Genomic DNA, 12,350 nt, shown 5'->3' with positions numbered 1-12,350 from the left:
TGTGAAATTATGTGTACAAACATATTCAAACATTGAAGTAGAGAAAACAGTTTATTTAACCTGACAATAAATTTTAATAATAATAATAGAATAGCTTAGCTTTTCTTGTCTTAATCTGGTTTTTTTTTTTTTTATTTTATAAAAGAAAGAAACACAGCTGTCAATGATATGGACATAAGAACATTATTTGGTATGTTTTATTTTCTACAGTCTAGTTAAAAATAGCATGCAAGTAATTGAATAAAAATATTTGTATATATGATTGATTTTGAAATAACAATTATACCAGCAATGAATAAAAATCTTACCATGAAAGTTAAATGAAAGTATGACAAAAAAGAAGAGTAAACAATTATTTAACCTGAATATTTTTTTCCTTGTTCTCTTTCACGTATTCCATTAATTTAACAATTTCATAGGCTCTGGATACATATTTTCACAAATTTTAAATTGTTCATATATTGTTAAATCATTTTTTCCTTTTCAGTGGGTAACAAAACATAAAAAGCATGATAATTAAGAAAGTTGGACAAGAATCTTGTATTGACACCAGCCAGCCCATACTGCTCACTGTAACTGACAGTGAATCCCACCTGACTTCCCTGTGAGTCTGGAACATACTGGCATGTATTTCATGCATGGATATAGATTTTTATGAAGATGAATCTTTTACCTCAACTCATCTGGCTAGATAAAGGCATATTTTGCACCAGATTTGGTAATTCTCATGCTTTCTAAATAAAACCATTTGTAAAAATATGCACACATTCCCTTAAGCTTGCCGAGCCCACGCTAAATATTAACAAACAGAATGGATAATATGCAGATTGACACTTGCTTTTAGGCATATCCTAATTTTAAAGCACTATCATGGTGAGTTATTCCTGCAGTCCCTGCCCCTGGAAGGGACCTGGATGATCACAGGTGTGTCACTCCAGGGAGATCTCAGCAGCCACCCGAAGGCAGTTGTACATCTCCTGGGGCAGGTCAGCCCGGGTGAGATTGTTTCCATCCAGGCGCAAATGTGTGATCTTGGAATAGGTTGTTGGTCCAACTACTTTACAGAAGCTGCTCAATGGGAACTCTGAAGTGAACAGAAACAAGAGGAAAACATGAATAATTAGGACAAATAGGACAAATCTATTATTTTTCTGTTGTTTTTTTTTAATTTCAGTTGGAAATTATGACCTTAACATATTATGTTATTTTCAATATTTTGCATTTTGCACTGATGTAAACCCCTAAAAAATTTATTGGAACCTGAGGGACTTGTGTTGGGAGAGGTTCTTTCTGTTAGTTGTAAGAGTTTCAGAATTTCAAGACTGAGTTTTTCAAATGCCATTTTCTTCAGTACAAATTTGACTTTTAGACTTCAGATTTTACATAGAAGTCTAATCTGGCATTTAGATAAAAGGAAAAAAAGAAAATCTATCTTTTTTTAAAAAAAAGAGATGCAGAGGGAGGAATCAGTCAGTTTGTTCATTACCATGGACGGGTAAAACTCTTATATAAGATATTGAAGGAAGAAAGTTTCTGGAGAAATTGAAACCATGGTACAGCTTTACCCTAAAGAACAGGAAGTCCAATGGCTATTTGTGTATTTTATATATATTTTATATGTGCCATTTTGATTTACCTGTTTCAGAATGAAATTTGGGTCTAGGGTTGGGGATTTTTACGTTTAAATTGTGCAATTGAACTTTTCCACATCAAGATTAGAAGGTGAGTATGAATGCAAAAAATACTTATAAAATATTTATATTTATTGTAATTTATTATCATGTTATAAATGGTCTCTATTCAGTTGAAGTATTATTTGGTTCTTGTAGCACCGGATAGATCTTGAACAGAAATCTGTCTTTCATCCTATGATCAGTATTAACTGTAAACTAGAAACTGTATGAATCACCGAAGTTGGCTGCTCAGTATGCAGAACACACACATACCCATATATTATAGACCTCTTTCATGCAGAGAAGATCTATCCTCAAGATGGAATTTGTGTGAATAAATCTGATGTGCCCTGCAAACCACACTGTGTAATTTTGCAAAGAGGGTCTTCATTCCCACCTGTGTTTCCTTTGAGTCAGATAGAGGATTAATCTATTGAAAAGTTCCATAACTACTAACAAAGCAGTCTGAGAGATTTGTTCTTCAGAACACTGGCATTGGATGAATTCACACAGGAAATAATGAAAAAAGTTAAAGGGACTCCTTCAATGAACCCATGCATCTCATAATTTCTGATACATCAAATTAGCATCATCAAAATTAAATGTCATTTGATTTACCTTCCATAGCTCACCTTAGGTATTTTTTCTACTCAGTCTAAGAAAGTATGATCAAATTGTAGTACTAAAGGAAATGAAAGAAGTACCCTTCATACCTTCTCATAAGCTTTAGGATTAATATTCTTCTAATTGGATTCTACCAGGACTTGCATTACAATAATTTTCTACCACTAATGAAACATGGTTTTTGTAAACTAAATTAGACTAAAGTGTAAATGTGCAAGCAGCTCTTTAGAGCATAAGAACTTAGGTAATATTTTGGACAGAGATATGATATTAAGAGTGAGTAAAGATTCATATATATTCCACAAAATAAGGGTGGTTTTTTTTTAATAGGAATTAAGGAAATATAATTAAAAGGTATATCTTGATTACCAATTTGATTAAAGCAAATCAAAGCAATTTCCCAGATTTTGTGTAGTGTGCAGCCCTCTTTTGGAAGGGTGAGAGACGAATGGCATCCTTTGGGCAGTCCATGTCATAATACAGTAAAATTTTATTATTTCTGATATTCTTCTGGTTCAGAATGTACCAGCAGAAGCCAACTAATGAGTTTGTTCATTAAGATCATGTGATCTGAGAGATGTTTATAGGATTATGTCTGTGTGGAATTTTGCTGAATGAAAACATAAATTCCTGAGATTTTAACTCATTGTCTTGGGCTATAGGCTATACCATTGACTATTTAGTTCCAGTTTTCTTCAGATAACTTGGGTTTAATTTGTAAAATTTTTTGAAAAAATGAATTCTAATATCAGTTTTTTCCATCTTCTTGTCATTCAGGAATGATGTGGTAAGTATATTTTTGCTGATGACAAACATTCTAAAACTTTATAAATTTAAATTTTAGGTTGTTTTCTTTAAATATTATTAGTTCTGAGCATAAATGCTAACATTTGGTTGCAAAAGAAGATATGCTTAAAAAAGCTGGATCGACTACTCAATTAACTACTCAAAGGACGTAAACCTCATACATGTAATCCACCAAATTTAACTGTGATAACAAAATTCTGATCTGTGCTGACTTTATGAGACTAAAACCACTTTGGAAGTGGATGAGGATCTTGTCCTCACAGAAGTCAAATTAACTTAGTCATGGACTTCAGTGGGATATTGTTCCAATATTTGGTCCACATCATTTGAATATGGGTCAATTTTTTATACTCTTCATATAATTATCAGTTGTTTAAAACAAATTTAAAATGTTTCATTTTAGTTGCAGTCTCTACTAGCAGAAAATTAGACCAGTGGTTCTTGAGAGTGCACTTGATGAGCTTTTACCTGTATTATCTGTGTGGGGAACTGCAATCCTTTAGAATAAAATAATAGAATGTGGCATAAAATATCTCAGTATTTTACTTCCTCTTTTGTTACACTTATTAATGTTGCAGGTGAAAAAATATCTTCCTGAATTTATAAAATTCAAGTTCAAAGACAATGTACCTGGAATTTTTCCCACATATTTTCCCAACACAGCATTCCTGCATAAACCAGACGCTGAGAGAATAAGGATTGGATGAAAATTGGACTTCTATCTGACAGTACAGTGGGCAATCCTAACAGCATCTGAAGTCCTATAGTTGTTATTGTTGGTGTGTTGGCCACTAGCCACATGTGAAACATTTCTAAACAGGCCATGTTAAAAAACTCCTTTGGAAACTGATGGAGTGAGCCAGATAAAAGACCATAAAGCACCTTCATAATTCTATACATAGTCTCTTAACTGTCCTCTGCAACGCTTTCCTATCTCCCTTTTCATACTCCATTTACGTGGACTAACCCCATTACTTCCTGGGGTTTCATGCAGAAACAACAATTGTCTCCTTAATCCCTTAAAAGTACAGATGAAATAAGGAGATGGCCTTCTTTGGACCCTCTTCTTGTTTCACTGAACCTCTTTGATTCTTGCTTGCTTTTTTTTTTTCCCATCCTGCAGAGTTTTTTTCTTCTCAGAAGAGTCTGTAACACGAGTCTGTATGTGTGTGTGTATAAAAATAATGGCATCTTAAAGACATTTCAACTTAGAAACTACAGTTTAGGTTTGAGGTATGGAGAAAGCAAAGGCTTTTATAAATCTTCCATGGTCCTATTCTAGCTTGGAGATCCAACCAGCATCCAGTAGAGTAGATAAAACTGTAGATTTGACACTCACAATCAATATAATGCATGTGTTTCAATTTATTAGTTAGAAATCAGAGGAGTTACTTTGAATTTGTTTTCTAAACACTTTGCTATCTGCTTCACCCACTGCTTGCAACACAGAGAGAAACAGAATATACTAAGGCAAAACCAATTCTGCTCTACACATTTTGATGTGTTTATTCATCAGCTCTTTTTCAAAAAACTCAGAGTCACTCAAATAAGAGTATTTCTCAAACAGATTTTTTTTATGAATGACAATGTATAATGACTTTAGCAAGTCCACGGTGAAACTCATGGACAGTAATTTAAAGAAATATTCTTTCCAGTAATATCAACAAAGTTGGAACCAGTTGCTTTCTTAGACAAATATAAATGTTAATTACAAGCTTGGAGGTACCTGAGAAAAAGTGAGACATAGAAAGTTAAGAACTCTGGAGTAATATCTTTATGCTAGGTCTCAGTATAATGAAAACTTCAAACTAAATAAGCATAAATTGGAAGATTATACCTTTTGTGTATTTGAGGACAAATTGTTATTGCTCCTTAGACAGAAGCCTCTCACTGCATATGTATACCATAGGCCATCATATGGAACAGAAGCTGGTCTAGCTTACAGTCATCCTTTCACAAATCACTGGGAAATTATAATAATTTATTAAACAAAGGAACTGGTTGTTGGTTTGAAGCTTAAATAGTCACAGGTCAATCAACCCAATTTTCCAAAAGACTCACGGCTGTAGGTCAGGTGTCATGAATGGTGAAATCCCAGAGCTTTGATTTACCTATATTAATGATTATTTCTAATTAATTTTTATCCCACATTGTCAATCAACATCTTAGGGAACTATATATTATGCCTGTGAAATTAGATAACTGAAAAAGTTGATTCTTGAAGTCTGCTAGATTTTATGGTAGAGAGAAAAAGAACAGTAAGTCATAATTCTGTTGTATCAGTCCATAGGGTAGCAATGATAGTGTAGTAGTAGCTGGTGAACATCCCCTCCCCACATCACTCCCCTGAAAATGCAACTTTCCACAAAAACTAAAATTGTTGTCATAGTCCTTGATTCTGATGTCCTCGGAAAAGTGAATAGCAGCCAATCTTGGTACTCAGGTATCTTGCAGAGGGCTCAGATCCTTCTAAGAAGGGAAAAGTGCTTCATATATCTCATGAGAAATTAAAAATCATAATAGCTAGCTATTTTAGGAGTGGCAGAGTATCTGGTAGAGTTCCATAGGTATCTGTATGTAGTGCCTTAGGTGGGAATTATTAACTTGTTGTTTTCACTCATCTCAAAACAAGAAACTGAGATGCCCTAGGAAAAAAAAAGCCACTGAGAAAAATGAAACATAGTAAATACAAAATATTTCAAAATATTTTGCCCTCAGTCTGGTAAGATCTGCACTAAGAATATTTGGTTTTAAAGGCTACATTTCCATGGAGTTAGCTATGTATGGAGTAGCTAACACTAATACTATTAATTCTTGATGGATACAAGTAGGCAAACAGAAGGGAGGAATTTTTATGGTTTACTTTATGTCAACCAGCAAGATTATATAAATCCTCCTGAGGAACCACAGTTATATTTGGCATATCTCCCTCTCCATCAGGGACTACCACTGAGAGAGGTGCAGCTGGAGAATTTCTGATGCAGTGGTGAGGCCTCTCCAGCTCTGCAACACCTCCTTGTCAAGCCAGGAATGCGATAGTCTTGTAAAAGCCCTGTCTCAGCAGAAACCTTCATGGTCTCATGCAAGGTGTGGCATTTCTTCAGAAAGAAGTGAAGATTTTGCAAATCATAAGTGAATGGAAACAAACTTGCCACCTGATCATATGATGTGCAAAACGGGAGGGAAAACAAGGAACAGGGACAGCTCTTTGGATTTCAGATAGGTTTGGAGAAATACTATGTGAGGCAAGGGTGGAAGGAAACAAATGCAGTTACTTCGATGTACCTTTTTCACTGCATCTTGTGTCTGCTACCTGATGAATTTGTTGTCCTCTCCCTTTCTCCTACCTCCAGCATTTTGACTACCAGCTCCTGAAAGCTTACCGTAGTCAGGTCCTCACCTGACATCTCTCTCTTTTTCTCAGCATAAGAATTCTGAACATCTTTTGCACTGATCAAACTTTTCAGTTTTTTCTGAATTTTATAAGACAACTCCATTGGCTTCTATGTAGTTACTCCAAGTTGCACAAGATGGGAATTTGATGAAAAAATCCACATTACTATGAAAACATAAATATCTCATTTTAAATTAAGGTGGCTACTAGGTAAATATCTGTCTTTTAAAATAAATGTGGACAACTGTCAGGTAAGTGTCAGTGTGGTAACAGTCTAACCAGTACTATTTTTTCAGACTGGTTCATCTATTATTTCGGATACTTGCATTAATCATCAGTATCTAGTCTGTGATAAACATTAATGAATATGTATAATTTAACTCACTGTTAATTTTGTTGACTTGGAGGTAGAAGTTTTCCAGGTTCTCACTGACAGTTGGAATGCTCTTCAGCTGATTGAAGGAGAGATCCAGCTCAACTAGAGATGTGATGTTGAAGACATTACCTGGTATTCCAGAATCTGTTAATTTATTGTGGGATAAACGTAAATATTGTAGGGCTTTAAAACCTTGGAAGTACTCATCGGGAACATTGGAAATTTGGTTATTATCAAAGTACAGCATGAGCAAGGAGTGAGGCAGTCCTGTCGGTAGCTTTGTAAGTTCATTGAAGCTTAAGTCAAGATACAAAAGTGAATTCAGGCCTTTAAAAGCCCCAGAAATTGAATCTGCTTTCAGCTTGTTGTTCTGGAGGTGAATGACAGTCAGATTCATCAGCCCCTCAAATGCACCAGGACTGACTTTTGTGATCTTGTTGTGACTTAATTGCAGGTCATCTAGTGTTTTGGGAAGTGGTCCAACAGCTTCAGTCAAATTGTTGTAGTTAATGTGAAGTTTCTTCAGGTTCTTTAGTTTAGAGAAGACTCTTCCCTTAATTTTTGAATTTTCCAAATGGTTGTGATCTAGGATCAGCCACTGTAGGTCTGTTACATTGTCAAATGCATTCTCTTCAATTCCCTCAATCATATTGTTTCGAAGATAGAGGTATTTTATTCCACTTGGTACAATTGGAATGGTTTTCAGCTTAAGATTGTCACAGTACATGGCAGTAGGGTAGCTTAAAGGACAATTACATTCTGGGGCACAGACTGCTGCAGATGGCCCAAAAGGGTCATAACCATAATCATCTCCAGGACCGTATTCATATTGGCAAAAAATGCCAGTAATCAACAGCAGAAAGACAGGTAGGGAGTTAAAAGTCATCTTTCTGACGTTTCTTGTTCCTGTATGCTGAAAGGGAATAAACAAGATATGACTTTAATTCTTTATCTCTTTCAGGAATATTTAAATTTTTACCACATAAAAATTATAATTAAAAACTAATTATAGTTCCTATTTAAGGTTTTTAATTAAGAAAAAAATATTGGGCTTTTAGTATTACATTGTAACTGCTATATTACTTCCCCTGTCTTGTGTAATCTTCCTTTGTGATGCAAAATTGCTGGTCATTTTGCTGTTGTAAGTAAAACTTTCTTTATATCATTCTGCATTCATTGATTAAGTCCAAGAAAGATGATGAGGTACACGGGTTTTAAACTTGCCACAGAAGATTTCAGTTTTGCTGAAGGCCATGTTCAGAGGCAGTTCCACCATTTAAACTCTATCAAGCGTTTCTAATGTGCTGAATTGTCTCATATCTAAACATGTGGCTATTTAACTTAAGTTTGGAAAAGACAGGGAAGTTAAAAGTGAGGGTAATGCTCTCATGCTTTGTGTGGAGCTTGAAAGACCTTTTTCTCATGGATTATGTTCTGTAAAGCATGGTCCACTAAGTTTCATGGTCACCTAAAGAATGAACTAATGGAAATATAAAGCATGTTATTTTTAGCATGCCAAACAACCAGTATTGCATATGTGTGCAGTGGACCTGAAATGACTGAATTTCAGGTAGTGAAAATGTTCTTGCAAATTCTCTGTACAACAGAGGCATTTGTTACATTTTATGCCCATTCTAAATCAATTGACCAATAAAACATCGGGTTCACTAGTCAAGTCTTTCAGTTCACATACAGCAAAAGGACATTTGGTGTCCTTGGGGATGTTTGTGATTCAGTATAAGTGGGGTCATGTTTTAAGGCCTTAGCTTTCTCATCAGTACTCTGCAAGATGCCAATTAATCTATGAAGACTAGTATCTTGATTATGCCTCCCACTGGCTAGATAGATGTTCTGCTGGAAAAGTAGCTCTAGAATCAATAAATTCAGTGAGCTTACTTTGATTTTCACCAGTGAAAAACAAGGCAGGCTGCAAGTACTCAACTACTGTTCAGACAGTGAGAGGATTAAGAAAATCCTTAAAACCCCTTTTTTTCTTAAGGAATTTCAGAAAGTATGTGAAGCCTGTAAACAGACCACAACACTGATCTCAGATCTGGGCAATCTTCCAGCAGAGTAAGTTAGTCTTTCTATTGGAATTGTTACACAGTAGACTTAAAGTGCAGGGCCATAGCTACAACATTTTCCCTAATTCTAAAAGTCTGCTTCTATTGATTTCTTAAAAGCCACGTCATATTCTAGTGAGATAACAATCTCATTTAGGCAGGGCCTATTGATCTCATGCAGTACAGCATAAAGAATTTTTAAAAAATGTTCTTATGTTACTTCCACTCTATAACCCATAAATTCCCACTGCTAGATATTAAGCTGCTGTCCCCTGAGAAAGGAATCTGATTTCATATCATCTCCATGGCCCCATCACATTTACCTAATTACAAACCCTAGGATAATCATCGAGATATTAGTTGTCAGTGTAATTTTCTTTGCCTGTCTTTCATTACTGCATGAGAACATGCAACATGAACACGAGCTCGACCTTTAGTCCCCTGCTGGAATGAATAAGTACAGCTCATCTGAAAGCAAGGACTGCAGTAACACACTCTCAAAATCTGGTCCTATTTAGGTACTAAACATTAAAGAAAGGAAATCAAACACTTCTGTATTCAAAGTATGAAATGAGTATAATGAAATCCTTGGACAACACTCTCTGACCTTATGGTGACATTTTTTACACACCTCCTTAATTTTATAGTTTCAAAATAACATAGACATTTAAATTCAAATTCTATTTTTCTTCTAGTTTCAAATGATATTTGTAATGTTAAGTTTCGTGATTGATATCATAGTCATACAGTCCTTTAAATAGCATACAAATCTTTACTGCTCTGCAGAACTCTGGAAATAACTAAAATGTTAGATAGCAAGTATTTTGAATTAATTTATATAAATTTTTTTAGAATTTGTGTGACAATTCTGTAGTTCAAGGCCATATGGGCATGTGTGTGACATAAAATAGTGAAGTAAATAGCAAATTTATTTAACTTGTTTTATTCATGCATTTCTCATTCAGGTAGCTGAATGTTTTGCTGTCAGAAGTGTAAAAGCTTAATAGGTCACGCTTGCTTGTTGCACTGAACTGCATGAATCAAAAAGATAAAATCAGAATACATTCTTAGATGTTTATCTTACAACATAAACATGCTTTAACTGAATATCTTTGCCTGTTCTAAGCACTTGTGTTGCAAAATACCTGTGAAAATATTTGTGAAGTTGCTCAGGAAACTTGCCAAAACATGGTAAATCCATGGTTTTGGGAAATGCATGCTACTTTAGTCTAGAAATACTATTCAAACCATGACCTTGTCTGTATTTCCTTAATCATTAAGTTATTGCGAAACAAAACAAATGTAAAATTAAGACTCAATCAACATTAATTCTGTAGCTTAAATTCTGACACAGTTTGCAAAAGATTATATTTTTGAAAAGCTTACTAGTCTATTTAAAATGGGCTTTAAAATTAAATGCAAATTTAAAAATACCTACTGTTTCCCTCTCATTGTTTATGTGATTAATTGCTTAGATATCAGGATATGTTGTCTTTTTGTAGAATGAAGTAAAATGGTTAGCAAATGGGTTTTACGGAGCTCTCACTAATATTATGAATGAAAAAGTAAACAGTGAGTACTCTTACAAACTTCTTTGTACTGTATGTCAAATCTTATTCCGATGCAGAACAAATCAGACTGTAAAAAATTGCAACACTGATGTACAAAATATGTGAAGTTGTTTTAAGGAAACTGAGAAAGTGAATCGACTAAGCAACTGTTGATTTGTGCTCAATTTACAAATTGGCAAACTTATCCTGTCATGTTTTCACATTCCCATTGAAGCTACGTTTAAACAGCTGAACACTACAGTTAAAGCATGCAGCAGCACTTACCTTACTGCCTTCAAGCTGCTTTCCTTAATTCCCAGAGCAGATGCAATAAGAGACTGTATCGACCAATATATGCTCTAAACAGTGTCAGGAGGTAAAAGTCTGCCAGATCCTCTGTGTAACAAGAGGGAAAAAAAAAAGCCCTAGTCACGCTGTTCTCTGAAGCTGCTATGTCATCATGGTGATCTTGTGGTGTGGCATGTACAAAAATACAGCTCTCTAATGAAGTGCAGGTGGATACCATATTTTGTACAAGGACAACCCATCTGTTCCTCCTGTGGGATCAGAGAATGATATTTCACAAACCTGAGAAAGTTAAAAAGCCATAGGTTTATACAAGAATTTTTTTTTTGTAGTTTTGAGAGAAAACATGTTAGATTGTAAAACAAATTGCAAACAGGCTTTTGTTTTCCAACTCATTTTATATTGCTAGACATGAGCTAACACATAGCACTCAGACCTCAATGCTGCTGTTCTTCTTCAGCCAAGTGACTCATTCATTTTTCTGCCTTTTTCTTTAACTATCTTATGACCACAGTAAACTATCCTTAATGAAAACTTTAGTCTAAGGATCAGATTCAAAAATTATCTTCGAGTCATACCCTTTTCCACATTACATACTTATATAGTATAAGTATAAAGATTATATACTTGAGTTCAAAGATTCTTCTGCAAATCATTGGAATTGATTTGGTCTGGAAATTTTCTTTGGTGGTTGAATGTATGTTTGTTTAATAAAAACACATCCCAGGAATGGGTTTTGAGCAGTTACTGTAAACTCACTTCATACATTTGTTCATTTTGCACTTACAGCTTTCTCCTGCTTTTCAGAATCTGGAACTACTCAGCTTTATGTTGTCTGTTTCTTATTCCATGGATGTAGTTCAAGAATGCATCTTAAGGCTTGGATGAGATGTTACTTTCACCAGGCAATGTCAAAAAATAATATATTAAGAAAGTAACAGTTTAAAGTGGATCTTAATGCTTCCATAAGAACTTTCCCTTATCTCTAAATGGAGGATTTCTTCCTTTTTATGAGAACCATTTTTTTTTTTTTTAATAGATTTGGGTAGGGACAAATGTCAAATGTGCATATAGAAAGCATACACAAGCCATTTTAAAGTGTCTTGTGTGTTTAATTGCATTTGACTGTAATTGCTGGGGGTAGAAATTCAGGGATTTTGTCCATATTCTACTTACTATCTTTATGAAAAGTTGTGGTGCAGAATGTGTCTGGGCCAGAGAACCCTATCAGTTACCTGAAGAGGAGCCTGGATGTGAGCTTCTCCCAAAATTTGCTGCTGATTCACCTCAGTCTCCACAGCAGTGAAGGTTACTGTGAGCAGGGAAAAGCCAGTGTCCTTCACCAAGAGCAAGAAAGACAACAAACACTTACAGACCTCTGTGCTTCTGCAGTGCCCCAATTAGCAAACAAATTTGCTCAACACAGAGTGCCATGTACCAGTGCAGCCCCCAGGGAGCAAATGTTATGCTTTTGGTGTTCTGACATCATGCCTGTCTCCCTGGTGTGGGAGAACCATTTCCACACTGGGAAACACATTGGTGACAGATCATTACTAC

The 12,350-nt window shown here is 35.0% G+C and overlaps 1 protein-coding gene across 1 annotated transcript; it reads right to left on the bottom strand.

Moving 5' to 3' along the window:
* LOC131573359 (lumican) lies at positions 1–11,046 on the bottom strand. Its single transcript, XM_058827252.1, has 3 exons — positions 10,773–11,046; positions 6,884–7,787; positions 1–1,084 (listed from the first exon to the last, which is right to left on the bottom strand). Exons 2-3 carry the CDS (start codon positions 7,758–7,760, stop codon positions 930–932), a joined length of 1,032 nt encoding a protein of 343 aa, XP_058683235.1. The 5' UTR covers positions 7,761–7,787; positions 10,773–11,046; the 3' UTR covers positions 1–929.
* Positions 11,047–12,350: the final 1,304 nt, after the last annotated feature.

Source organism: Poecile atricapillus, chromosome Z (genome assembly GCF_030490865.1).
Source record: "Poecile atricapillus isolate bPoeAtr1 chromosome Z, bPoeAtr1.hap1, whole genome shotgun sequence".
NCBI classification, from domain to species: domain Eukaryota; kingdom Metazoa; phylum Chordata; class Aves; order Passeriformes; family Paridae; genus Poecile; species Poecile atricapillus.
The sequence above is the reverse complement of the archived record's forward strand: the minus strand, read 5'-3'. Positions and strand labels throughout refer to the sequence as shown.